This window comes from Lygodium microphyllum, chromosome 18 (genome assembly GCF_053477565.2).
Source record: "Lygodium microphyllum isolate KBCC chromosome 18, Lygodium_microphyllum_v1.1.10, whole genome shotgun sequence".
In the NCBI taxonomy this organism is placed as follows: Eukaryota; Viridiplantae; Streptophyta; class Polypodiopsida; order Schizaeales; family Lygodiaceae; genus Lygodium; species Lygodium microphyllum.
In genome coordinates, this window is record NC_141152.1 from 77,459,192 (window position 1) to 77,483,943 (window position 24,752).

The 24,752-nt window shown below is 42.4% G+C and overlaps 1 protein-coding gene across 4 annotated transcripts in view; it reads left to right on the forward strand.

Annotated features, from left to right (window-relative positions):
* The window catches only part of LOC148021046 (uncharacterized), a 40,104-nt gene extending 17,193 nt beyond the window's left edge, over positions 1–22,911 (forward strand). Inside the window, exons 2-9 of one of the 4 annotated variants that reach the window (XM_087698886.1) lie at positions 16,182–16,258; positions 16,554–16,639; positions 16,733–17,892; positions 18,944–19,490; positions 19,594–19,833; positions 20,002–20,126; positions 20,231–21,817; positions 21,907–22,911. In XM_087698886.1, coding sequence (XP_087555012.1) covers positions 16,229–16,258; positions 16,554–16,639; positions 16,733–17,892; positions 18,944–19,490; positions 19,594–19,833; positions 20,002–20,126; positions 20,231–21,817; positions 21,907–22,271 — 4,140 coding nt within the window. In that variant the 5' untranslated portion in view covers positions 16,182–16,228 and the 3' untranslated portion in view covers positions 22,272–22,911. The remainder of the gene's footprint in view (positions 1–16,181; positions 16,259–16,553; positions 16,640–16,732; positions 17,893–18,943; positions 19,491–19,593; positions 19,834–20,001; positions 20,127–20,230; positions 21,818–21,906) is intronic. The other 3 variants (XM_087698887.1, XM_087698884.1, XM_087698885.1) reach the window with 3 other exon arrangements.
* Positions 22,912–24,752: the final 1,841 nt, after the last annotated feature.

Sequence of the window (24,752 nt, forward strand, 5' to 3'; positions counted from 1 at the left end):
ATGATTGCCCAAATGTTGATGTGGGGAGGAATATGATAATGCGAGATGATGAAGAAGTTGCTAGATGATGGAGAAGTCACCACGTTGCAAAATGCAAATGTTTGGGGAGATGAGCTACAAACGCAAAGCAGAAACAGTTCAAATGCTAATGATTGAAGCTAAGGATGGTCACCATATACAAGGATGTTGACGCAAGGCCAAAGCAGGTGATGTTAGGCAAGGGGAAGGCCTCTAGATCGACAAAAGTAAATCAAGATGAATGCCTGATGAGTTGATGCCAATGTAGTAGATGTTGACACTAGGCTGAAAGAGCTCCAAACGCAAGACTTGAATAGTGGATAGGGCTTTTGAAAGAGAAGAAGTGGAATAGTGCACTATTCCACTATTCAAGCCTTGAATAGTGCTTTCCACTATTCCACTATTCTTGAAGAAGTGATGGGCAGTAGTGGTGTGGAGAGGGAAGAGTGCTGAAGTGATGGAAGAAGAGGAGTGAAGAATTAATTGAAGTGGTGCTGGTGAAGAGTGAATGAAGTGACGGTTTGTTTATAGGCATAAATTGTTTAGGATGGCGAATCACTGTGGCCGCCTATTGAAAATTGACCAAAATGTGGACACTAGTCTAAATCAAGTGTGGAAGTTGAATAAGTGGTTTCTCAACACTTTCTCTTAGGCCCCAAAAAGGAATGAAGAAAAAGGAGCGAAGAGAGATATGAAGAAGATATAGAGGATCTCAAAGATCCAAGATTTCTACCTAAAAGGTAACTTGTAGTAAAAAAGAGTAGACGAGATGAATTGTAGAACTTGACTCCATCTCAATAGGAAAGCCATCAGCTTTGTTACTCCATGTTGGAAGGAATTTAAAGGCCTTGTCACCAAGTCATTGCTAAACCTCTAAGGCCTTGATCTAATTGGTCTCTAAAAATCTTGGGTATCACTAGGAGAAATGATTGCTCAAAGACAACCATCCCCAAAGAGTAAATGGTGGGTGAAAAACTTTGCGATGAGTATGTGCCTCCTTCGAGGGCAGAGATGCAAGGTTTCTCTCTGAAGCCAAGAAACAAGTAGGAGTCTCCTTTGAAGCAAAGAGAGTGTATCCCCCTCTGAATCCCCCTTTGCAAGAGATAGGAAAACTAAAAACTCATGGATCATGGACTCGGAATCATTTGGTGACGAAGAAAGTGCCGTCGGTTGTGTCGAAGAAGGTATCTAGGGTGTCGGAGATGTCAAAGAACTCCCAAAGGTGGCCTCTCAAACTTGATAGTCAAGGGTGGGAAAAGGTGAGACTCATGTTGAGCCAAGGGAGGGCGACAGTTAGTGTCTCTCAATAGAGTAGACTGGAAAGTTGAAGTAAAGGAAGGTGGCAAACAACCAAGGTCTTGTGGAGGAGCGGATTGACAAGGAGACGGTGTCTAGCAAGAAGATCTTGGCGCCTGATGCTCTTATTGGTGCTCGAGAGGACTTAGTGTGTTTCGGAGGCGTCTTATTGCCTTAAGCATAAAGATCGAAAAGCCAATGCAAAATAAACTTTTTTGCCTAGAAGAGAGAGGTGGCACAATGAGTACCTAGGGGTAGACACATATTCTTTGGCTGTGTAGAAAGCAAAGGTTCATGTCGGCGAGTATGGGTGGGGGTTTCGGTGAGTACCCAATAGTTTGTCCATTTGCTTGTGGAGAAGTCATAGCATTGGAGTATCAGCTTGTGAAAGGAAGAGTGGCAGTGAGAGGCAGAGAAGGATATCTTCGTCTCCTAGTGATGTAGCGGAAGGGGGGAAATTGGTAGATAATGCTGAATTTGCAACTTGTCTTTGCCTTCTGATTTAGAGAATCTTTATTGCTCAGTGAACACCTTTGGCTTTGATCCATGTCAAAAAAATGACTAAGAGACCAGAGAGGCAATAGAGTTTGCAGGGAGAAACATAGTGTGTACATTAAACATTGAGAGAGAAGAGAAACTCAAAAACACAAGAACTTAGTAATGATGCATTGAATCATGCTATAAGAAGAAAAGTTGATACAATGGAGTTGAAGCTCATAAGATGATTGCACTGTCTTGTTTGAATTAGGTGGCAGCTCCTATGGGGAATTTGCATAGTGAAGGGAGTGAAACATATGTTAGAATTTGCCGATTCCATGGGCAACGCCTAATGTAATTTGTGTGGTGTGGACACTTATTAAAGTGTCAATGTAAGGTGTGTACACCTAGTGTCTTAGAAACTTAAAGTAGTGACACTAGGCTCTAGAGTAAAATAAACCTAACTTAGTTAGTTGGTGGAAGGCTGGTTAGGTCAACCCTTGACCTAAACATAAGTTGTACTTTCACTCTTATCTTTCATTCTAGCAAGTACACTAATCTCTTTTTGCTTCAGCTCACTCTCTTGCTGTCATTGTCTCTCCTCTCTCTCTCTCCATAGCTGGCTGCCATTTTCCAACATTTGGTATTAGAACAGCTTGTACGCGCAGATTCCGTTCAGCCACTGTCAGCTGGTGCCATCTTGCCCAAGGTCCTATTGCTGCTAGCTTGGTTCTCAGCTTGAGGAAGAGTTTTGCACGTGAGGGGAATAATGATTAGAGCAACATCCTTGGTGTCCTCACTCAAGAGGACAAACTTGATGGCTCAAACTATCCACTATGGAGTTTTATGGTCCGTAACCTTCTTGTGGCGAAGGACTTGTGGAACTATGTTACAAATGATTTGCAGCGACCAGGAGGACTTGCACCACAAACCTCAACGTAACGCTCGAGGACAGGTTGCTGGTGCTGTTGGTGGTGGTATTGGTGCTTCTACTACTGCTGCCCCTCCTCTCCCTCCTACCGACGATCAAAGAAAATAGGACTCAAAAGATACACAAGCACTTTCTTTGATTGTTCGCCAATGTGACCATGGATGAAGGTGATGTTAAGAAGACTGCTAGGGTTTGCAGTGAGGACACACAGAGTGTACGACCATGACAGAAACACAAAGACGGACATAGACACAGAGGGCAAAACTCAAACCCTAAACACAAAACTCAAAACTCAAAAACCCAAACACAAATAGAAGAAGGGAGAGAGAGAACATAATTTGAAGTGAATGAATGCTGTAAATGAATGTAAGAGTGTACAATGTGCTCTAGGGCAGAGCAATGTCCGAGTGTGACATCCACCAAAGACGGATCCCAAGTCAGTGACCACCAGTCGGAGTGTTGAATAGTGAATGATTGCAGATTGGTCACCAAAACGCAGCAGTTTGGAGGCTAGAAACTGGTAAACGCAGCAGTGTACCATTGATCGGGGGTTGGAAACTATGCACAGTCTGCTGTAAAGAGCAGGCTGAAACAGTGTCTGAGAGTGTCAAGTCTTGCAATGCTGAAAACACAGGTTATGGTTGACCCTGGAGATGATGGACAGCAGGCTGAATAGCAGTTTGGGACAGTTTGGAGCAGTTGCCAGTAGCTGAGAGCTGTCGTCTATAGCAATGGACAGGCTGAAGATGATGTGGCTGCAGTCGATGATATGGTTGGACAGTAGATGGGGGCGGACTGTAGGCTGAAAACTGGGCGCCAATAGCAGCAGAGGGTGTGTGGGCTAGTATAACCTGCAAACAAGGATGATTGCTGAATGGGGGCCGCCAGTCTATTTATAGATGTGGAAGGGCGCCCCAAAAATTAGGGTTTCCACTAAACTTTCTTGAACCGCTTCCCGTTTTAGGGTTTCCATTGAACTCTCTCGAATCGCTTTCCGTTTTAGGGTTTTACTCTAAAAGAGCATTTTTAGTGTGTTTTGGGGCCTTTTTAAGAGGCTAATCAGCAAGTAATGCATATTTTAGCTCAACACCCCCTCTCAGGCCCAAAACTGAGCCGAAAGGTTAGGCCAGCCATGGTGATGTTTATGTACCCCAAGGCGTCCCACCCCAAAGCAGCCAAGGCATCGGATAAAGGATGCACGTCGACTGCCCAGTAGCCTACCAAGACTACAGAGACTATAGTTATCTTACCAAGGGAATCCAAGTAGTCACCCCAGAGAGGACAGGGCATTGGACAAAGGTTGCACGTCGGTTGCCCAGTGGCCTATCAAGTCCTATAAAGGCGGATGGAATCACATTGAACTTTGTGTTTTTTTTTTTTTTGAATAAGTGCGGTAAATTTTATGTGATGCGGCCGATTGAGAAATGAATAGTGACCCAGAAGATGGGAGTAGGGAGGGGACAGCCAACCCATCTCAAAACAGTACAAGCTAACCCATCCACTTAAGAGTGAGATGCAAAGTACGCTACATACTGAAGAATGCTCATGCAGCAGGTGCTACTTGGACAATGTCCCTCATGGAAAAATTGTTTACTTGCCCAAGTGCTCTAGTACAAAGATGATGAAATCATGTAATGCTAAGGGTAAGGTACAACAGGGGGGAGAAGCCGATGTCAAAGACAAAGTGCTGAAGCTTGTAGAATACCAAGAAGGGTAGGAATCCCCTCTCCACCTGGATGTAGATGTCGAAGAAGGAAGAGGAGCCTGATGTTGGTCTTCATGTGGTGCCGAGAACCATAAGGAATGAAGAGGAGAATGAAGCATCCCAGCTGGAAGAGCTAGGTAGAAGTCACCGCCATGATAGCATCAAGAGAGATGTTGCACGATCCGCCTCAAGAGGGGAAGCCTCCATGCTGGTAGAAGAGCAAAACTCCAAGGACGATGAAACCATGAAGGAACGATGCGCATCCCAAGTCTCCAGCCTAGGTAGGATTGGGCAAACTTGCATATTAGCCCTACACTGAAAACAAAACATGCAAAGAAGATCAAAGTTTGCAATCACAGAGGTCAGTAGTGAGATGCTCCAAAAACAAAATAAAACTAAAATGAAAAGCTAACTAAAGGAACAAGTGTAAAGATGCAAATGTGTATGTGGGTGTGTTGGACTCCATATGTTGATTTATTTTGTGGATGCCACATCAAGCTCGCCATATCGAACGCACGAAAGATGTGATGTATATGGGGGATAAGTGAAAAGTATCTAAGAAGTTTTTGAGGGATGGTTTTCCCCCCTTATAATTCCTGTCGATACCTGTGAGCACCACACTTTGAACATGTCTCCATAGTCTCGTATTCTCCTCAAAATAGTACTCAATCGTTGACACATACATGGATGTTGTTGTAGTCCATGCCAAGCTTTCCTAAAACATGTTGCGCATCATCACAAGACTCAAGCATGGTATTTATAAGCGGTAATATATGATACTTTAGAAACCTGAAAAGAAATCATAAAACACCTTGAAAAAGCACAATTGTTTTTTATGATGGTGTCGAAAAGAAATCAACGAAGCCTACGTAAAAGGTACCTGAACAACTCAGTCACACTTGCATCGCTCCACTCGTATTTTGCTTGCACACTTAGGAGTGCAAGAAGTGTCTTCAAGCGAGATACTTGGCACAAAAATCCTATGGGTCCGACTCTAAGAGTGCGAAAAATGAATGCTAGACTGACCTAGGGTATCCGAAAGGACCTAAAGACATGCTAGTCTAAGAAGGTGGCCACCATCGCATATGTCCAGTAGCAGGGCGCTGCCAAGGGAACGCCTGACGAGGTGGGGAGGAAGGTGAGATAGATGCATGAAGTGCAACGGGACCGGAACTTGCAGACCAATCAACTAGTTCCTCAAGGGTAGTGAAAGAGATGGGCTACTGAGGCTGTACTCGAGCCACATGTCCAGCAGCAACAACGGGCGTTGAAGGAGCAGATGCAGCAGGAGTGGAAGGCGTAGCTCCACTGGATTGTGAAGTCGCAGTGGTTTGCTGAGGCTTTTTAGGTGGAAGACCTTGGGCCTTGGAGCCACACTCCTCGTCCACATGGCCTGCTCTTTGGTAGTGTGTGCAAAACCGGTTTTTCTTAGGGAGTTGTTGCCAGAGAGGTCTTGATTCTTTGGTTCCATCTGAGGAAGAGAACTCACCCTTTGATTGGCTTGCCTTCGCATCTAGCGAGTTCTTGCCACTGGTGGTTTTCCCTCTCGAAGAAGAGGCAACCAACCCCCTTTGCTTTGAATAAGGCTGTGATGAGGATTTCTTTTGGACTTGATCATGCAGCCTTGCATAACACAAGAACTGGCACTTAAACTCGTAGAAGGTTGGCAATCGAGGTTGGGAGATGATGTGTTGAATGAAATCGAAGTATTTTGCGGGTAACTTATTCAAGAAGAATGTAACCTGATCATCATTTGACTTTGGAGAGCCAGTAGTGGCGAACTCGGTGAGTAACCGCCTATAGTCAGCCAGCTTGACTTTTAGATCATCGCCTTCCTTAAGAGAGAACTCTTGAAGCTCAAAGTCGAGATTGATGCACCGAATACGATCACGAGCCGCATAGCAGTCGACAAGGTGACTCCAACGCTCTGATGTGAGCGGGAAGTGCTGCAACTGAGAGTGAAACTCAGGAAGCAATCCCTGCATCAACTCAATGTTGAGCTTTAGCATTGCAGACTCTCCATTGACGGATGTAGTCAGGGTGAGCTAGTCGAGGGTCCGGCATAGGCTCTAGACCAATGAGGAGGTCCCAAAGACCCTGAGACTCAAGCACTTGTTGCATGAAATTCGACCAAGTAGTGAAATTTGACCCGTTAAAACGTGTCTTATCTGTGAAGGCATTCTTGGCCGTTGCAACAGGAGTGGTAGTGCTTAGAGATGGATAGTGTGAAAAAGTGTAGCGGGGGTAGGATGGGGGAGTGGAGTACACTTGGGAATGGGCCCCAGAGTGCCCACTAGGCATGCGGGTAGTGTGCAAGGTGGATCCATAGGTAGGGATGGGCTGACTAGGCATGGGCATGGTAGCCACTTGAGGAACCCAAGGAGGTGGGATGGGAACACGGGGAGCAGAAGATGGAAATCCCTGCGTAGGTGTAACTCAAGGAGAGTGTGAAGACACACCATAAGCTAAGGATGGAAACCCCTGCGTATGAGTGGTCATGGGAGATGTGAAGCTGGGGATAGTGAGGGGGATGCCCATCATAGTCGACACAGGAGTGATGGGTGTGCTCATTTGCTGAAAGGTGAGAGGCACTGTGTTAAAGGGTGGCATTCCCCCTAATGAAGTACCATGGTGCAAAGAGGTAGTGAATGGGGTGAAGGAAAAGGTGATAGTAGCGGAGATGGTAGATCCAAACCCTAGGGTGTGTGATGCAGATGTGGAGTGTAATCCAAGATTTTGGAAAGATGATGAGAGATGATCAAGGTGTGATATAGAAGAGGGTGGGATGGGAGAGAAGTGAGAAGTGTGTGTAATATGCTCAAATGAAACAGAAGCTGTAGATGTACCTGAATTTCGTCTGCTTCGTGAGCCCCCTCTATTGAAGTTCACATACGCAAAGCCATCCGGATCCTGTACCTCAAAAGAAGAAATAGGTGAGGGTTTTGATCCATGCAATACAAAAGAATTGTACAAACCTGACATTGGACTTGGCGGAGATGATGAAGATGGATCGCTAGACATTCCAAATGCCGTATGTCCTCCATGATCAGAGAGGTGGCCAACCTCACCAACCGGTCCGAATGTGGTAGCAAAACTGGTAGGAGGGGTGTAAAAATCACCATACTTGTTGCGATAGTACTCCTCAAAGTCCTCTGTCATGTTAGTGAAATCTGGTGAAGGTGGAGTGTTGTCCTCCTCACCGAGTCCATAATGTCGTCTCAAGGCCTCCAATGATGGAGAAGCTTGATAAGACATCATAGGAACTGGAGAAGAAGGTGTTTGGGACATTGTGATTCGGTTACGAGTTGTATTGTGTGCCTCGCACAAAGACTAGCTCTCAACAATATCCGCAGGATACTCTTTACAAGAGCACCAGCTCTGATACCATGTTAAGAAGACTGCTAGGGTTTGCACTGAGGATACACAGAGTGTACGACCACGACAGAAACACAAAGACACAGACACAGACACAGAGGGCAAAACTCAAACCTTAAATGCAAAACTCAAAACTCAAAAACTCAAACACAAACAGAAGAAGGGGGAGAGAGAATACAACTGTGAAGTGAATGAATGTTGTAAATGAATGTAAGAGTGTACAGTGTGCTCTAGGGTAGAGCAATGTCGAAGTGTGACATCCACTGAAGACGGATCCCAAGTCTGTGACCACTAGTTGGAGTGTAGGAGTGCTGAATAGTGAATGGCAGCAGGCTGGTCACCAAAATGCAGTAGTCTGGAGGCTGGAAACTGGTGTACCATCGATTGGGGGACTGGAAACTATGCACAGCCTGCTGTAAACAACAGGCTGGAACAGTGTCTGAGAGTGTCAAAGCCTGCAATGCTGAAAACGCAGGCTGGCTGACCCTGGAGATGATGGACAACAAGCTGAACAGCAGTCTGGGACAGTTTGGAGCAGTCGCCAGCAGCTGAGAGCTGTCGCCTACATCAATGGACAGTCTAAAGATGATGTGGCTGCAATCGATGATGGTTGGACAGTAGATGGAGGCGGGCTGTAGGCTGAAAACTGGGCGCCAACAGCAGCAGAGGGTGTGTGGGTTGGTGTAATCTGCAAACAAGGATGATTGCTGAATGGGGGCAGCCAGTCTATTTATAGATGTGGAAGGGTGCCCCAAAAATTAGGGTTTCCACTGAACTTTCTCGAACCGCTCCCCGTTTTAGGGTTTCCACTGAACTCTCTTGAACCGCTCCCCGCTTTAGGGTTTTACTCTAAAAGAGCATTTTTAGTGTGTTTTGGGGCTATTTAAGAGGCTAATCAGCAAGTAATGCATATTTTAGCTCAACAGGTGTTAGCATGTTAGAGCACCTTACTCACATACAGGATTTGCATGAACAACTACTCAATGTTGATGAGGTCATTCAGGATGTTGAATTGGTAAACATCACACTGAACTCTCTTCCAGAGTCATATCTTGGTTTCCATATCTCTTTGATGTTGTCTTTGGGGGGGGGGGGGGGGCAGCAGCCCCTTACATTTGTGGAGTTGGAAGGCCTTTTGCTGTAAGAGGAACAAACTCCGAAGAATGTAGCATTGCATGTAGGTGATGTGGCTATGCTTTCCAAGTTCAAAGGCAAAGGAAAAGTAAAGCAAAATGTAAAAAATCAGCAAAAGAGTGATGTTGGACAGCCATCAAATAAAGTTGTCCAAGACACAAAAGACTAAAAAGAAGGGGAAATGCTATTATTGCAAGAAGCCCGTTCACTATATCGATGAATGTAGAAAAAGATTGGCCAAAGAGAAGAAAAAGAACTTCGGTTTGGCTGTCCAAGAAACATCAGCCAACAAATCTGCTGATGATGATACTTCAACCAACTTTGTAGAGAAGGACTATGCATTTCTCACATGCAGTTATGATTCTTCAATGGCTGATTCAGCATTTAATGTTGCTGAAGGGCTGTCGCTTGTATGACCCGTGCACGAAGAAAGTCTTTGTTAGTAGGGATGTCCTATTTGCTGAAAATGCTGCATTTTCACATGATCAGTTTCAAATGCCAACCACCCATGACATTGGTGATGTCTTTGAGGGTCTTTTGCCACTTACTTTGGAGTCTGTGCCTGATGTAAATGGCAGGACAGACTTAATATAGCAAGCTGTTGTTGCACCATATGCTCTCGAACAGCAAGGTATCGATGATGGTTTGCCACATGCAGTGGAAGAAGTAGTACAACATGAAAGGGCTGTTGTAAATGCAGCCAAAACAGTCCCATGTTGGTTGTTACAGACTCTCCAGAACAGTAAAATGGATGCTCCTATACCTCAATGCACTAGAAGGGTTGCCAAAAATGCAGCAAATGATGCAGCACATTTGATTGATTTTATGAAAGTAAATGATTGTGATGAGCATGTGTTTATGAGCTCACTATTGGATGATGATGAGCCTACTTCCTTGGACGAAGCTCAGCAAGATGTACATTGGATGCAGGCCATGCAGGATGAGTTAGACTCTATTGCCACTAACTCTACATGGGATCTTGTGGATTTACCACTTGGTAAGAATGCCATTGGCACAAAGTGGATTTTCAAACTCAAATGCAAGGCTGATGGTACAATTGTACAAAGCACGGTTGGTAGCAAAAGGCTATGCACAGAAGAAGAGCATAGATTATGAAGAAACTTTTGCTCTTACATCTCGTATGAGTATGGTGAGATGCATGATTACTATGGCTACAAATTATGGCTAGAAAGTACATCAATTGGACATTAAGACAGCATTCTTGAATGGGGATTTGCATGAGGATGTTTATGTGTCACAACCTCTAGGGTTTGTGGTTAAAGGGAAAGAGCACATGGTATGCAAGCTGCATAAAGCTATTTATGGTCTCAAACAGGCTCCTCGTGCATGGTACTTCAAAATTGATGCTTATTTGGCTGGCAAAGGGTTCAAAAATAGTCCAACTGCTCCCACTCTATACATTAAGAAGGGGGGGGGGGGGGGGAAACTGGCTGATTATCATTCTTTATGTAGATGACATATTGCTCACTTGACCTACAAAAGAAAAATTTGCAAATTTTAAGGCTAAATTAAAACATGCATTTGCTATGTCAGACATGGGTTGCCTACACTATTATTTGGGGATTCAATTCACCCAAAATTAGCATGGTATCATCATGTCACAGTCACAATATGTGGTTAAGTTGTTACAAAGGTTTAGTATGCAAGATTGCAGATCTATGTGCACTCCTATGGAGCCAGGCTTAAAGCTGTCTATGCATGATGGTGAAGAGATGTTTGATGTTGCAATTTACAGCTAGGCTGTTGGCTATCTTATTTATCTTTGCAACACACGCCTTGACATTCAGTATGTAGTATCTCAGGTGAGTAGGTATATGCATAGCCCACGGACCATACATTGGCAAGTTGTTAAGCGGATCTTCAGATATTTGCAAGGTACTCAGTCACATGCATTATTATTTCCTAGGGGGAAAACTTGCACTTATAGGTTTATGGTGATTTAGATTGGGCTTACGATGCAGACACTAGGTAGTCTACTAGTGGACATTGTTTCTTTCTAGGCCGTTCATGCATTTCATGGCTAAGCAAGAAACAACCTACAGTGGCTACCTCGTCTTGTGAGGTTGAGTACATGGCAGCCTCCACAGCAATAGTGTAATGTGTATGGTTGCGCAGATTGTTGGCTGATCTACATTTACCATTGGATGGTCCTACATCCATTCTTTTTGATAGTTAGAGTGCTATTGCAGTAGTACAAAATCCTATGTTTCATTCTCGCACAAAACACATAGAGGTGCATTACCATTATGTCAAAGAGAGATGCTATGTAGGAGAGATCAGCTTGATGTATATACCCACATAGAAAAATGTTGACATTTTCGCCAAGGCACTACTACGCGAGAAGTTTGAGGCTTTTCGAAAGCCCTTAAACTTGTTACCCTTTGGTGATTGATCATTCTTGTACTTCATCATATTGGCACTGCAAGGGGTGTTAGAATTTGCCGATTCTGTGGGCAGCGCCCAATGTAATTTGTGTGGTGTGGACGCTTATTAAAGTGTCAATGTAAGGTGTGTACACCTAGTGTCTTAGAAACTTAAAAGTAGTGACACTAGGCTCTAGAGTAAAATAAACCTAACTTTAGTTAGTTGGTGGAAGGTTGGTTAGGTCAACCCTTGACCTAAACATAAGTTGTCCTTTCACTCCATCTTTCATTCTAGCAAGTACACTCTACTCTTTTTGCTTCAGCTCACTCTCTTGCTGTCATTGTCTCTCCTCTCTCTCTCTCCATAGTTAGCTGCCATTTTCCAACAACGTAGTCCTTCGAGTAGTGGGCTATTGAAGTAATCATTTGAAGGTGATGGATGGTTATCGAGGGAGCGAACGACAGTCCTCTGATGCCGTCCAAGATGAGGAAGATGATCGCTAGTGTCAAGGGAGTGAACCATAGTTCTCAAATGCTGAGAAGATGGTCTAGTTGCAAAACACAAAGGCCAAATGTGTGTGAGCTGTCAAATGCAGATGATGATAGCCTAGATATTGACGCCTGGAGGAATAGGATGACGCTAGATGATGGAGAAGTCACTAGGCTGGAAGACACAAATGCTTGGGGAGATGAGCTGCAAATGCAAAGTAGAAACAACCCAAATGCTGATGACTGATGCCAAGGATGGTTGCCAGATACAAGGATATTGACACAAACTAGAGCAGGTGATGCTAGGCAAGGGAAAGGCCTCAAGACAGACAAACGTAAACCCAAAGTGAGGCTTGATGAGAAAGAAGCTGATGCCAATGTAGCAGATCCTAATGCTAGGCTGGAAGAGCTTCAAATGCAAGACTTGAGTGATGGAACAGGGCCTCTAAAGGAGAAGAGGAAGGGTGACTTCGAACTATGATGTCCTCTAGTACGGGTATGGGCAGCAGTAGTGTGGATAGAAAAGAGTGTCGGAGTTATGGAAGAAGAGGGGTGAAGAATGACTAAAGTGGTGGTGGTGAAGAATAAATGAAGTGATGGCCAATTTATAGGCATAAGTTGTCTACGGTAGCGAATTGTTGTATCGATATCCATCGAAATCGTGACTAAAATGTGGATATCAGCCCTTTTCGAGACTGTCCTCAGTATGAAACACTAAATGAAGTGTGTTGAAAACTGAAGAAGTGGTTTCTCAACATTAATGTTGTTGAAACATAGCATACATGGTATTCAACCCTTGCAAGGTAGTGTGTTTCATGTGCGAATAGTAGTAGTTATGATGTATGTGGCATTGGTTTAGTCATGATTATTATTACAAATGGTTCAGATTTCATGCTTTTGGATTTTGTTTGTGCGTGGCATTAGAAAAAAATTGTTGTTCATATTTACTTTTAATAAGCATAGCTTTTGGGTCATCTTCAAAGATGACAAATACATTGTCAGAGAGATAGAGAGATGGATTATGCACTCAGGATATCTAGCACTCTATATAAGGGTCTCTTTTTGTTGGATATGTATGATGGATATTCTCATGATGCTTTGGCAATTAGCAATCTTTGGCCCACAATGTTGAATGTGGAGCTATGGCATGCTCGCTATGGAGATATGTGTTTTGGTAGTCTGATGACCCTTTAGTGGTGTTAGACGGTAGATGCATTGTCTCCAGTGGAGACCCCACCTCCCCATGCATGTGAGAGATGTATTATAGGCAAAATGCACAAGCTTGCTTTCAAGAAGGATGGTGTTGTAAGTGCTATCTAGAAAATTCATCTTATATATAGATGTTTTTGGTCCCATGAGGAATGCTCGCTATGGAGATATGTGTTTTGGTAGTCTGATGACCCTTTAGTGGTGTTAGACGGTAGATGCATTGCCTCCAGTGGAGACCCCACCTCCCCATGCATGTGAGAGATGTATTCTAGGCAAAATGCACAAGCTTACTTTCAAGAAGGATGGTGTTGTAAGTGCTATCCAGAAAATTCATCTTATATATAGATGTTTTTGGTCCCATGAGGACATCTCCATTTGGGGGTCAGTTTTATTTTGTCATCTTTATTGACGATTACTCTTGGTATACATGGGTGTATGGGCTAAAAGCAAAATCTAATGTGTTTTTGTGTTTTGAACATCTTCTTGCAAAGTTGGAGGCTGAAATTGGCTTGAAGGTGTAGACATTTTGGACGGATAGGGGAGGGGGGAGTACATGTCTCATGCTTTGAGACATTTTTACTTGAAAATGGCATCATGCATCAAGCCATCGTTAGAACGACCCCTTAGCTAAATGGTGTTGCTGAAAGGAAAAATTGAAAATTTTATGGAAATGACTCATTGCATGCTTAAAAGCAAGGGGCTATCGCATAAGTTTTGCTTGAGGGCCTTCAACGTGTAAATCATGTATTAAATTGTGTACCCACTAAAGCACTAAAGACAATCCCACGGTTTGAAGCTTAGCATGATATCAAAATTGATTGCTTTTAGGTGTTTGGATGCATAGTCTATGCACATGTTTTGAAAGAGCTTTGTGAAAAGCTCAACGATAAAGTTGTAAAATGCTTTTTTATTGACTATGGTTCGAAGAACAAGGGCTATTCTTGTATGATCCACGCATGAAGAAAGTATTTGTCAATTGGGATGTTATATTTTTTGAAAACGCTATATTTTCACATGATCAAGTTTGAGATGCTAGCCAGTCGTGACATTAATGATGTCTTTGAGGGTCTTCTACCACTTTCTTTGGAGTCTGTGCTTGTTGTAAATGGCCAGACTGACATATTACAGCAAGTTGTTTCTAAACATGCTCTTAAAGAGCAGACACTTGATCTTGGATTGCCTCATGCAGTAGAAGATGTAGTAGAGCATGAAAGGGCCGCTATAAATGCAACTAAAATAGTCCCTAGATGGTTGTTACGTGCTCTCTAAGAGAGTAGAATGGATGATCCTTACCTCAGTACACTAAAAGGGTTACTAAGCATATAGCACATGATGTAGGGAGGCACATTTGGCTGATTTTATGAAGTAGATGATGATTATGATGGCCATGTGTTCATGAGCTCATTGATGAGCCTACATCCTTGAATGAAGTTTAGCAAGATGTACATTGGATGTAGGCCGTGTAGGAAGAGTTAGACTATTGTTATCAACTCTACATGGGATCTTGTGGATTTGCCACGTGGTAAAAAGACTATTGGCACAAAATGGGTTTTTAAACTCAAATGGAAGGTTGGTAGCACTATTGATAGCTACAAGGCACGGTTGGTAGCATAAGACTATGCATGGAAGAAGGGCATATATTAAGGGGAAACCTTTGCTTCAACATTCCATATGAGTACAATGAGATGTGTCATTGCTATGGCTACAAATTAGGCTAGAAAGTACATCAAGTTGGACATGAAGTTAACATTTTTGGACAGGGATCTATATGAGGATGTTCACGTTTCACAATCTCTAGGGTTTGTGGTTAAAGAAAAAGAGCACATGGTCTGCAAGTTGCATAAGGTTCTTTATGGTCTCAAATAGGCTCCTTGTGCATGGTACTCTAAATAGATTGTTATTTGGCTAGCAAAGGGTTTAAAACTAGTCCAATTATTTTCACTCTATACATTAAGAATGAAGGGGGAAACTTGCTTATTATTATTCTTTATGTAGATGACATATTGCTCATTGGACCTAAAAAGGATAAAATTGTAGATTTCACGGCAAAAATAAAATGTGTATGGCTGCGTGACTTGTTGGCTGATCTACATATACCATTGGAGGGTTCTATGCCCATTCTTTCTGAGAGTCAGAGTGCGATTGCAGTAGCACGAAATCCTGTGTTTCATGCTTGCATGAAACGCATTGAGGTACATTATCACATTGTTAGAGAGAGATGCTATGCAGGAGAGATCAACTTGATGTATGTATCCACACAAGAAAATGTTGTAGGCCTTTTCACCAAAGCATTAGCATGTGAGAACTTTGAGGCTTTTCGAAAGTCCTTGAATTTATTATCCTTTGGTGATTGATCATCCTTGTACTTCATCACATTTGCATTGCAAGGGGGTGTTAGAATTTGCCAATTCTAGGTAGTGCCCATGTAATTCGTGTAGTGTGGACACTTATTAAAGTGTCAATGTAGTGAGTGTGTGTGTGTACCTAGGGTTTTTAGACATTAAAGTAGTGACATTAGGGAGTAGAGTAATTAACCTAACCTTAGTTAGTTCATGGAAGGCTAGTTAGGTGAACCTATGACGTAAACTAGTGTTGTGCTTTCACTCTTATCTTTTCAGTTCAACAAGTACAATCTACTCTCTTGCTTCAGCTCACTCATTGTCACTGTCTCTCATTTCTCTCTCCTCCATGGTTGGTGCATTTCTCACAAGAGTAGGGTGGGGATGGAGCCCAATCATATTCTGAGGCATGCTCTGATCTTTGATCTCTTTCATTGCCATAGTCATCACTAGGGATTCTTTTCTACCAATTTAAATCACTCGATGAGGTTAACTTGCTGAGTCTTATGTTATTTCAGACTTGTTCTGAGGTGTTGGAATTCTGAATTGTCTTTTTAAGAGGACTTGATTTCTATTGTAAATGGACACGGTAGAGGAGGATCATTTTCTATGCCTGTTGTGTGACCGCAACCAGATTTCAGATTTGCTTTGAACCATGTTCTAGATGCAACTTTATTGCAGCAAAGTTTCTGTGGAAGCTATGATTTTCAAAATAAGACAGTTGCCTTTTGATGGAAAATTCTGTAATCTTCTATTTGCCCACTTTTTCTCATCATAAAACTTTGTTGCATATGCTCTGGCATAATAAGTATGCTTTTTTGCAGAGCTTTGCAAGTAATACTAGCTTTGCTATGATGGTTAGAAGGGTTATATGTCTTGGGGCCACGTGAGCTTCTTCCAGGTTTCTTTCATGCTTGTGTGCATAAACTTTGCACTTGCATAGTATATGTTTGTGCAGGGCAGTTATAAATCAGCTCTCTTTCTTATAACATGATAATGCCTTTGTATGTGTTAAAGTTTTGTATTTCTCTCTCTCTCTCTCTCTCTCTCAAAACACACAATCTTGGTTTTGGAGGTAGCATATATTCTAGAGACAAAATTTTGTCGGTATGAGTTCTGCTATTCTGTTTACAGAACTTTTGTACTCTTTGAAATTCTTTAATTTTGCAACTTTGCGAATAACTTCTGCCTGTCAGGTGGAACTGTGTGATATCTGTGGACATGCTGGGTTCAAAGAATTTCTTGCTACATGTAGTCTATGCAAGAAAGGAACAGAACATGTGTAAGTAAATTTGATTTGTAAGATTACTTCAATTGATAAAATTGTGTGCGATCTGATTTAGCTGATAGAATCTCTGTCTTTGATGTTGTCCAGATACTGTGCTCAAACTCTTGCTGATGTAGTACCCCCAGACTGGATTTGTGAAGCATGTAAAGTCCAGGAGTGCAATATGAAGGAAAACAAGCGGCCGCCGTCACCACCTAGGAACCTTGTTGGGCCTGCTTACATGGACAGCTGCAATGAGCAGCATCATCTTTCTTCTAGACCCACTTCGTTGAATATGCCATTTAATGTCAAACCTGTTACTACTCATGACAGCAGTCAAGATTCAGGACCAGAGTTGAATAAACAGCAAAATGTAGTGAGGAAAACAACAGATATACAAGAAGTGCAAACAGAATTCAGCTGTCTTACAGATTTTCCTTCTAATGGCTCCTTGGACGAGCCTGCTAAACAGTCCCCTTCACACGTTGCATGCAGTCCTAATGGATGTTTGCCCAGTTCAAGGAGCATGGGTGGCTCAGAAATGTGTATTCCATTGGATGATAGCTTGTCTAATGAGCTAGTTGGGAGTCAGTGTTGTGTGTCGTCAGACTCTGTGTTAGTGGAAAGGAGTGGAAATCCAGGGTCATCTCAATCACATTTTAAGCCAAAAAGTATGTTAAGAAGTTGCAGCTCATTGTCACAATCTTCAGAACTTAAGAAGGGTCTGAACACAAATAGGCCAAACCAACTGGCAAACTTTATGGACGTCCCCATGGGACATTGTTCAAGCACAAAGGATACTGTGCAGGAAATCAAAAGAGCTGCAGACCACACAGTTTTTCCAAATGCAAACTGCAGTCACCCTATGTTTCCAAGCCCAGAATCCTTGCCGCAAGGCTTAGTCCCAGAAAGAACTTTTCCAAACAATGATGTGCCAAGTAAAGGGCTAGCTGCAGGCGAGAGACTTGTACCCTCGAAATCTGCATTATCAAAAGCCAATGATAAACATGTATCATTTTTATTGCCTTCAAAGGAAAAGTTTCCGACTAGAAGTGGTAATGATATATCACATTTATCAGCTCTTGAGGGTTCAAGTAAAATATCAATTGCTGCCAAAGATGTGGCCAGCTCTTTGATCTTAGTTGCTGGGAAACAATCGAGCACAGGTGAAACTATGCAGAAGAGTAAAGGAGCTTTGGAAAAGGCGCAGTGCATTAAGTCTAATCTTACACCCTTGGATGTGTGCACTAATCATCAAAATACAAAAGGTGAGTGAGTGATTTATTCGTTTGGGCCTCAATTGATAACTAAAGTTTGCATATATGACATGCCTGTTGGTATTATGTATGTCCACAAAGCTCCACACACTACACGGGTGAGAATGAAATTGTCCACTATGTTATCTTGCTGTGAAGCCAAACTTAACTTTGTAACCAAGGTTTCAGGGTTTGGGAGGATCTGTTCCTAAAATTTAAGATTTTCCTTTGGGATGCACGGTGCATGCATTATCTGCAACAAGAAAGGGAATCCTACTGTGTGAATCCCACACATTATTTGCAACAAGTCATGCTATGGTGAAACACCACCATCCTTCATACAAACTTTGTATGCTCCAGTTTTACTAATTATACCATGTGGGTTTTTAGAATTCAAGACTTTTGATCATATGTGCTTTCAGTCTTTGTGCGCACTTTATACATTAAATGACAGCTCATTTCGGAACATTGACTTTCAGAGGGTTTCAACTTACAACTAGAATAGGCTATAGGATGATTATCCTGCATAAGTACAGCTCCTATTCCTGATCCACTAGCATCAGTCACTACTAAAAAGAATGGTCTATTAAAATTAGGCAACTGTAAAACAGGGGTATGGGTTAATGCATGTTTCACATGCCATTGTGCTCCTCAAACCTACTGCTTTCTTCTCCTTGGACAGCTCAATTATCTACCTGGTCATCTCCTCTCACCTCTCCACTCCCTTTCATTTCAGTTCATCCTTTGCCAAGAGTTGACATTGACCTTTATGCATGCTTGAAAGTTACTAGGAAAAGAGTATGCAGAACCCCAAAGTTATGAGTACTTAAGCACTCAACTGGGAGGGAGTTAAGGAAAATTTGGATGCATCTGCATGCCAAACAGTGCAAGGCCATTTTGTCCTTTCTGGATCTTGCTTCTGTGCATGCCCTACAGCTTTTACATTTGAATCAATAACAACTCTTTCTAACAAAGCAACTAATTGGGGTTTAAATGTTTATGAAATATTCGTCTTGCTTTTCTAGGTGTAATAATATCTTGATATGAGATCTTTATTTCACAGTAGCCTTTGGACCTGCTAACGGTAATAGGAAAAGGAGATCACAAATGGGTGAGGTATCTGAAGGCCGTGTGGTTGCAGAAAATTTAGCCAATAAATCTCAAGCAGACCGAATCTATATTCATACTTCTGAGCAAAGGCATAAAATAATGTACAAGAGGCCAAAGTTTGCATCGCCACTTTCAACTCTAAAGGGAGATGTAAACTATGGTATCTGTTCTCCTGCTTTGAGTGGGTTGAAGGAGGCTAGTGGCAGGAACAAGAATAACAAGCCCCAAATTGGAATTTTGGAAAGCAGGGGTAATGGTATCCTTAGGCAGTGTTCCAAGACCACTTCTGTTCAAGCAGACAGTCGCCCTTTTGTTACAGAAAGCAGATCAAGCCAAGCTAACCCTGCGTCGTCGCAGGAACAAATGGTTTCAGCATTGCAGAACACACAAGTGTTGAGCCTGACAACCTCACTGGCCAAAACAGACTTGACTCACAAGCCACATTTCTCATATTATTCTGCTGAAGAACAAATTGTTCCTTATCTGCACATTCTATGGAGGTAATGCTGCGTGTCTTGCATGCTACATTTTGTTGTAACATACTACTGATTTTTGATGTTCATGTCCCATCTGGGCAACTGATTTGGTTGGTTTAATTTGCAGTGGCAGCTTTATAATTCTTTCAAGTTCCAACTGTTCCACATCTTACAAAGGGATGCAAGCATATCCATCTAACATGGCTGATCCAAAAGTCAGTGAAGCAACTAATATGCTACCCCCTCAGCTGCAGCTAGATGAATTGAAACGTGGAGTTGGAGCAGACTCATGGCCAAAACATTTTCAGGATTGCCCTCCAACTAGCAGCAGTATTGGCATTTACTTTTTTCCTGTTGACATGGAAAGGTGCTGATAAATTTCAATGCTTTAGTGATGACGATTTTTACTGCCCTGTTTGGATGCGAGACATTTCCTGTTTAATGATTTGGATGTGAGACAATTCCCTTTTAGTGATTTCAACTCTCTTGCTTTTTGGTCAAGCCTTTCGCTTCTTTCCTCTTTTGTTTGCTGTAGTCATGATATATGGTACAAACCACTACTCGAGCGTGTGATTGCTCAAGACCTTGTATTACGAGCAAAGTTGAATTTTGCCCAGCTTCTTATCTATCCCTCTGTGCTGTTACCTGAGGGACAACAATGTAAGTGTTAATAAAGAGCTTGGAAAATTCTCTGAATCTAAGTTAAATATCATGGAACATTAGTTTCCTTGAGCTTTATAACGTCTGAAAGGTTTTGTTGTCAGATTGGGATGGAAGGCAGTACCTTTGGGGAGTTTTCAGAGGAAGCAGAATCAAGCAAAGTCAAACAGATGGCAAAACTTCACTTCCTCTGCCACCTCTATTGCTGCAACCACATGAAGGCTCTGAGGATGCCCCTGATTACTTAAATGGAGATGATCATGTAATTGACATGGATGTTGACATGATTGGTGGACACGAAATAGGGCCAGAGACCTTGCAGAGTATATCAGCTCCCCCTCCTCTACCGCCTGGCTCACCACCTGCTCAACCCTCTCCTCCTCCAACACCTCCACAGGCCCAACAAGATGCCAGCAGTTGTTCAAAGGTTGTTTTGGACGCGATACGGTCAACTGCAGAATGTGACTCTTGCACTTGTTTGCAAACAAAGAGGAATTGCGGAAAGAGAAAAAGAGGTGCAGAACTTCCATCTTCATCAGAGCATAGCACAGGCCTGCTTGCCAAGGAATCCCTAAAAGCAGGTAAGAACATTGGAAGTTCTTTTGATGCTTCAAATCCTGCTTTGCCTAAGCACCGTGACAATCTGCTTACGTGCCAGCTCCATCCAGAGGCCGTTGAACAGTTCAAATGTTTCATGTCTTCTCCCAGTCCAGTCCACGTGGATACTGTTTCAGTTTCTGCCAACCATTCCAATGAAGCAAATCCGGCTAAGCTGCAGAACCAAGACTCCAGCACGCACCGAGAAAGACAAATGTTTGCTGGGGCTTCTGGTCATACATGTCAGCTCAATCCAGAGGCAGTTGAACAGTTCCCATTTGTCGTGTCTCCTCCCAGTCCGGTCCATGCGGATACTGTATTAGTTTATGACAACCATCCCAATGAAGGAAATCCTGTTAGGCTGCAGAACAAAGATTCTAGCATGCTTCGAGAAAGACAAACATTTTCTGGGACTTCTGGTCATCCATTAGTAAGCTCAAAGAGTCGTCCCCGTAGTGCAGCATCACATAATAATACTGCTGTTGGAGGGTGCTTTGGCCAAAAGCCAGATATTGCTACAAACACATGTGCTGCAGGAGTGGAAGAAAATGCTAGGTCAAGGAAAGATATGAAAGATCTTGTTTCCAACACAGTTGCTTCTCCAAAAGCATCGAAGCCAGATACAAGCTCCTCTTTTCGACCAACCTGTTTAAATTCGAAGAAAGATGTGCAAGAGATTAGAGAAGACCAAGACGGACATGCATCTTGTACGTCATCAGCAACAGAGACAGTTCAGCAGGGCAGGCAGTCAATGGAAGACTGTCATGCTGCTTCTCAACTGACTGAGGACAAAGATTCTGGTCTACATGGAAAGTCTAGGAATGGATCAAGCCTAGGTGGAAGGTGTTTCTTTGACAGTGTTGGTGAAACAGCTTGTGCTTGTTTACACACTGCAGCGACACAGACAACTCAGAAGGCGTGGCTGTCAACAGAAGAGTATCCTGCCGAGACTTGTAAGTCATGGACTAATGGTTGGGATTACTGTGCTCAGGAAATGCGTGTAGGGGCTGGTAATCCTCATACCAGAGCTTTACAGGGTAGAAGTCTGCAGGATGGAAGCACACAAGGCACACACTTATTTCGAGACCATACAGGTAAACCCAGCTCCCCTTTTCCAAGTTATAAAATCATGTGGGCTATGTAACACTTTGTTCACTTTGGTGTGAGCATTTTCGTGTTGCAGGCTGGCTTGGCAATGTGGATAATGCACGAAGAGTTGAAGCAACTTCAAATGAAACGAGCTGTAGCATTTTTTGGCAGCCTGTATGTCTTCCCCTTTTCCCAATGCCAGAGTCAAGCAGAGAGGTTGATAGGCTAGGAAATGGAGATGAATATGATAGTATTTTATCGATGCCGTTAGTTGAGCAACTTGACAGGCCTTGGTATGTGCACCATGGCAACTCAAAAGTAGTGAATGCTGAAACTGAACTTCAGCTTTCGCTTGTGATTCCTCAATACAGGAAGGAAGGAAATTTGTGGATCAGAGTTGAAGATGTCTTGATGCCTAGTTGTGATAAAAATGTAAATATGTCTCTCTCTTTGTGTTAAGAGAGTTGTCTGGTATGGGGATGTGGTATTGAAGGTTTAGGCTGCATGTGACTAGAAAGGACAAGTCCTTTGCATGTAAGTGTTGTTTGCTCCTTGATTGTTGAGGGGAGGTGAGGGAGGGAAAGTAAGGAAGAATTTTATACTTGTGTCAATGAAGTGAATCCAAGGTGTCAAGTGCAAGCAAAGTTGCTGAGCAGCAGCCATAGTGCTCTTCCTGCTAATACTTTTTTAAGGATAGCGTCTGGTATATTAAAATCAAATGATATGTTAAGTTTGGATGTGGACTGCTTATATTCAAATGATGTAGGCCATGATAAGATCGTCTGTGTGGTTTAAGCCTGAGCTTTTGTCTGTCGGTCGTGGCCTTCATATTATGCACTTGCAGGCCTCAATGCGGTGTTGGTTGTCTAGCATTCAAGGGGGTTAAAGGCGTGGTTTATAGTGGACTAAGAGCCCACGTGGACTAATGCTGTTATTTAGGAAGTACCAAATTGTGTCATCTTTTGAGCTACTTATCTAACATGTCATTATCCAGTTTGATGATATGGCTGAAGCAATACAGAAAGTTAGCTGGATCTCTCTCAGAAGGTTGAGAGTAGGCTAGCCGGTATAGTTTTATAGAGGAAGTTGTCTGCTTCTGTCATTTTGATTGATTTGAGACTTTTGTTTGGAAGATTGATGCTAGATTTATGCCTTCTGCATGCGTGCATTTGGCTTTTATTGTTTGCAAATAGTCCTAACTAAAAAACCGCCTTAAAGTTTCAGGGCATGGTGTAGATTTGATGAGCTTATTTTTGTGTTTTAAGTTGGTGTAAAATGGTCTGCTTATTTGGTTTTGTTTTGTCTTCTTTTGCCATGCATTTATGTTGCACGCTGTATGTGCTGTTCAGAATGTCGTGACATTGTTAGTTATATAGTTGCAGTACTCACAGAGCAGTTAATATAGCATTTAATTTATTCGCTTAGGGGACTGTTTCTTAGTTCTGAATATCTTTGTACATGGTATATTTACAAGGGTCTGTTGGGTTTGTGCTTTATTTGCCACAGACGGTTGGCGACAAGTGTAATCAGTGTGAGGAAGTGTGTCGACCTTTCTGACTGGACTGTTGGTCCCCTAGTGTTGAAGGCAGCTTTTCTTGTAAAGTTCGTTGCAAGAAGAATGAGGGGTGATTATACATGTTCAGTGTCTCTTTTTTGTAATGCGCTCAAGATGGGTGAGAGTTCGTTCTTCTGTTAAAAGGGAATGGTTATTTCGTTTGGCAGGGTAGGACGAGAACATGTTTTACAAGGCTGCTAATAGTTTGGGGTCATGATAGTGGTTACTTTGTGATGCCTTGTAAGGCGCAAGCTTTTGGATATTGGTAATCAGGGTGTATTTGTCTGTGTTCTCTTGAGTTTAATTGAAAGATTATCCGTGGGAAACGGTGCGCTGTGTGATTGCGAGATCCAGTAATCTCTATGTCTTTGTGTAGTCTTTGGTTAAAGAGTCCTTTTTGTTTTCCTTCTTGGCGTCTCTGCAGTAGCTTGTGTAGGTTGCATGCCAGTTTCAATGATTTGGGTTTCCTTGGGAAAGATGCGCATAATTGTCTATTCTTGATATTGATTTGAATTTGTTGTAGCAAAGAGTGCACATGCCCGATGACTTAAAAGCATCGGTTTGCCGCTTGTTAAGGTGGTTCTCTCTACATTGTCACTCAGTTATAGTGTCTTGAACGATAGGTGAGAAAATAGGTCGTAGATCACTTTGAGCAATAGTGCAACTCAAAAATCTGAATATGTTGGAGTGCTTGTAAATGGGATATCTACCAGTCTAAATTATTTGTATACAACTTTGTATGTCTACTAAGCAGCTAGTTGTTGAAGTGCATACAAACCTTATTTTGTCATACTAACATCATCCTTTTGCACATTATTAATTAAGACCACACTAAAGGCTAATGTGGAAGAAGTATAGCTCTTTTGTTAACTTTGAGATTGAAAAATGTATAATTTAGCACTTACAAGTAGCTTTGACCTTTAGCTAGTTTATTTCTTTAGGGTAGAACTTGTTGCCTTTACATGTAAGTCAGAGTGATAAGCTTGTCTTCATAGCGACTCTTCATTGTGAATGTGAATTATTTTAGTTAGGCCATCAAATGGTGAATGAAGCTTCATTATCATTGGAGAAAAAGCTGGAATAGTAGAACTTTGCTCCTAGGACTTGCCTTTACAAACTCTCCTCTACACTCCATTGATGCATTGGAATAAAAAGTTGAGCCCAAGGATTTTTACCTTCGTCAATTAGATGTCCAAGCTAGGACTCGAAATGTTTACAAACAAGCTTTGTTTATGAACTTGCAACTCCAACGAAAATGTGGAAAGAAGTAGATGGAGTTCACTCATTGAATCCTTACACCATTTTCACTTTATTCATTGCCACTAGCGCTCTATTAAAAAGGATTTTGGATGGAAAAAAAAGATGGAAGTGCAAATACTAGTGCT